Raw genomic sequence first — 4,190 nt, 5'->3', positions numbered from 1 at the left:
AATACTAGATTTATAGAATTTTTTTATTTTTAAAAATGTTGAGAATTGTAGGAATTCTAAGAAATTTTCTCTCCATCTGTGTCGGTCTCCTTGCCGTGGGGATGGGGCTTAAGTGGTACTATGGCGGCTGCTTCGGCAACCGTCATATCACCACGAACCAAGAGGGAAGCTAGTATGGTGACCTGATGCCGCTGTATCAACCTCGCCCGCTGGGTAAGTGTGATACTAGCCACTCTGGTTTCCATGCGAGATCACCGCACCGACGTCCTTATCCTTAATCCCTCCCCATCCCATCTTCCCTCCTCCCACCCTATAATCCTGTCTTTAACACACCGGCACCCAAAGATGATATACCACAGGCCTCGACGAGTACTGGACTGACGACCAGACAGTGTAGGAAATTCGGGGACGTCAGAAAGGCCACAGGTTTGAGTGGCGCAGGAGCCAAATGGTACCTGCGTTACTTAAACAAAGGCTTAACGTCTGAAGAGGCCAAGAAGAAAGTACTGGACCGGGAGAAGTCCAGTGACAGCACAGGCGTGGTTGCGAAAGCTAGTACTCCGGAGGGGAATCCGGAGAAAAAGGCACCCCTAGATCGGGAAAAACCCGGTGACAGTAAACGGGTGGTAGTCCTCCTGAAGGAAAGCCGGAGAAGAAGAAGAGCCGTCTTGAAACAGTGGCTCCAAAACCTAAGGCAGGGGCCAGGAAGCCGGGTGTTAGCTATGCTAGCGCCACTAAGCGCATTAGACTGGCAGTTCTGCCGAAGGCTTTCCCTGAGAGTACTCTCACTCGGGAGGATCAGGGAAAGATTGAGGATGCCATTGTGGAGGAGATGGGTAAGGTTTGGAGGTCAATACTCCAATTCGACGGCATCCACTTTCGGCCAGGCCTTATACTGGTCGACTGTTTGGATGCAGAATCAGCCGAATGGTTGCGCGAAATTGTCCCAAAACTGCCTGACTGGGATGGTGCGGAACTGACTACGTGCGATGGGGACAACATACCCAGGGTGCACGTAATCACTACGTACCTACCAAAAGCTGCAGGAGTGGACACGCAGAAACTGCTGAACCTCATTATAGCACAAAATGAGGGAATGCATACCGACCTATGGAAGGTTTATAGGAGCAATGATGAGAAGACGGGCAAACTGCTAACGATCGGGATTGACGACCGGTCGTTGGACGCTATCAAAAAGAAAAACTGCATCCTACGATACAGGTTTGGTAGTGTTCCAGTGCATGTGCACAAGGGCAGGGAACCGATGGCGAAGATAGTCAAGCCAGATACTCCACCAGGTGGTTCGGAATTACCGAAGGAGGTGGCTGAGATGGTAGCCGTGGAAGCAGCTAGGAGCGCGGTAGTAGAGGAAGTCAGTCTTTTACCTCATGAGATGGAGGGGATAGACGACTTCGACCTCGGGCTACTGACCATTTGTGCTGATGACGACTCGGAGAGAGCCACCTTTTCAGAGTTTGACGAAACTCTGACAACGGACGAAGACGATGAACGCCAATAACTGCGACGATGACCAGAACTAAGGTTGCACAAATAAATCTACACCATGCGAGGGCCGCGTCTGCGGTTATCGCTAGGGCAACCCTCAGGTTTACACTGGGAATAGTGCTGGTACAAGAACCCTGGGTCGTCAGGGGCCAAATAAGAGGCTTGGCAGTAGAGAACAGGCAGGTAATTTGGGATACTAGGTGTACGAATCCTAGGGCGTGCTTGTTAATAACTAATAGCTTGAAACATATATGTCTTTCAGATTTCCTGTCGAGGGATCGAGTAGCGGTCCAAGTCCCAGTCAACATCAGCGGGACCATCCACGACATCGTAGCTGCATCGGGCTACTTCCCAGGAGATGACACGCACGCCCCACCAGAGCTTGTCACTAAACTGGTGAAGTACTGCGAGGCTAGGAAGCTACCCCTGATACTCGGGTGTGATACAAATGCGCATAGTGAGGCATGGGGGAGCAGTGACACCAACGAAAGGGGTGAGCACNCAAACGAAAGCGCTAGTGAAAGAGTGGAGAGTATCCAATGAACCCTCCATGTCAGATCATAGAATAATAAGGTTTGACATTGAAGCAACCCCTCCTATACATAGAGTTTTAAGAAATCCCAGGAAGACAGACTGGGAGAAGTTCAAACACAACCTGAGGTTGAATGTAGCACAACGTGGGCTAGGTCAGAAGATCAGGAACGAAAAAGAACTAGAATTCGCTACTCGCATATGAAGACAGTTGTCCTATAAGTAAGGTACGTTCCTCCAGGGATGTACCCTGGTGAACAACAACTTAAGTAAACTCAGAACCATAGTCCGGAAACTGTTCAATCGAGCAAAACGAACCGGGGAGTGGTCAGAATACAGAAACACCTTAACTCTGTACAACAAAGAAATAAGGGAATCTAAGCGTTTAAGCTTTAGGACCTTCTGTGAAAGCATAGAAGATACTACGGAGGCAACAAGACTCTATAAGGTAATGGCAAAAACGAACTGTATTTCGTCCGCAAGTCTACGGAAGAGTGATGGGAGTTTCACTGGGAGCGAGGAGGAGAAGATCAAACTTCTCATAGATACTCACTTCCCAGGATCTACATCTTATTCCGAAACAGATCGGACTGAGCAGTGCAGTAAAATAAGCAGAGGAAACTGGTTAGTGGCTAAGGAAATATGCTCCGAGCCCCGGCTCAGGTGGGCGGTAAATACCTTCAAACCACTGAAGTCACCGGGAGCGGATGGAATTTTCCCTGGCATGCTACAGCAGGGCTTAGAATGCGTGATTGGACCGCTATTAAAAATAATTAGAAGCAGCATAGCATTGGGTTATATACCAGATGCGTGGAGAAGAGCGAAGGTTGTTTTCATCCCGAAGGTTGGAAAGAAGGACCCACTTCATCCAAAATCCTTCAGGCCGATCTGCCTGACCTCATTTGTACTAAAAGCTTTAGAAAAGGTAGTAGATAACTATGTAAGGACTACGGTCTTATTGAACTATCCACTGAATTCGCGCCAGCATGCATATTTGGCGGGCCGCTCTACTGAAACCGCCCTATACGCGCTGACATGCGCACTTCAAGATAGCTTAGAAAATAAGGAGACTGCTATATGCGCTTTTCTGGACATCGAGGGGGCGTTTGACAACACCTCACATGCTGCAATAAACAGTGCTTTGATTAGCAGGGGGGTAAACAACACCCTCGTAANATATGCGCTTTTCTGGACATCGAGGGGGCGTTTGACAACACCTCACATGCTGCAATAAACAGTGCTTTGATAAGCAGGGGGTAAACAATACCCTCGTAGCCTGGATTAATTGCATGCTCCGCACCAGAAGGGTAGAAATACAAACCTGTACGAATAATACAGTTGTTGCCGGAACAACAAGGGGCTGTCCACAGGGTGGAGTGTTATCTCCACTATTATGGAATATAGTCGTCGACGGACTGCTCCAAGAGCTAACGAATACTGGACTAACCTGCCAGGGGTATGCCGACGACATTGTAATATTATGCAGGGGGAAATTCGAAAACACCCTGTGTGATAGAATCCAGCTAGGGCTGAACGTAACCAAAAAATGGTGTGCCAAAGTGGGGCTGAATGTAAATCCAGCAAAAACCACTATAGTACCATTCTCAAGGAAATACAAACTTGATAGTCTAAAAGCGATAAGGCTAGATGGAACCAACATCATGTACCAAAAAGAGGTTAAATTCCTAGGAGTAATACTAGACCAAAAACTACTCTGGAACGCACACGTAGAAGAAACTGCGAAGAAAGCTGTAAGATCATTTATGACGTGTAGGTCCATGGCAGGTAAGAGTTGGGGCTGCACACCAAAGATACTGAGATGGATCTACACGACAATAGTACGACCCATGGTAACCTATGGAGCCATCGTTTGGGCCGATAGAACTTCAAAACTTGGAGCAATCAAAGTGCTCTCCAAGATACAAATGCTGGCATGCGTATGCATAACGGGAGCCATGAGAACCTGTCCAACCGCATCCTTGGAGGTTCTTTTAGATCTTACCCCTCTTCATATTTACATACAGACTCAGGCGAAAAGAGCTTTACTACGGATGACTGGTACCAATATCGGGGCAGCAGGGTGTCTTGGTCGTGGGAAGTTGGATATTCTTACGAATAAGTTCCCTGAAATTGCAATACCGAGGGATACCATG

The 4,190-nt window shown here is 47.9% G+C and overlaps 1 protein-coding gene across 1 annotated transcript; it reads left to right on the top strand.

Annotated features, from left to right (window-relative positions):
* The first annotated feature begins 832 nt into the window (after positions 1-832).
* On the top strand, positions 833-1,519 carry LOC108358922 (uncharacterized). Its single transcript, XM_017610449.1, has one exon. It carries the CDS (start codon positions 833-835, stop codon positions 1,517-1,519), a length of 687 nt encoding a protein of 228 aa, XP_017465938.1.
* The last annotated feature ends 2,671 nt before the right edge of the window (positions 1,520-4,190 follow it).

This window comes from Rhagoletis zephyria, unplaced genomic scaffold (genome assembly GCF_001687245.7).
Source record: "Rhagoletis zephyria isolate East Lansing unplaced genomic scaffold, Rhagoletis_zephyria_1.1 Rzeph_scaffold_00314, whole genome shotgun sequence".
Taxonomy (NCBI): Eukaryota; Metazoa; Arthropoda; class Insecta; order Diptera; family Tephritidae; genus Rhagoletis; species Rhagoletis zephyria.
Note: the sequence above shows the minus strand (reverse complement) of the source record. Positions and strands in the feature narration are given on the sequence as shown.

Coding starts and splice junctions, on each gene's coding strand:
- LOC108358922 (XM_017610449.1), top strand. CDS start 833: ATGGGTAAGGTTTGGAGGTCAATACTCCAATTCGACGGCATCCACTTT.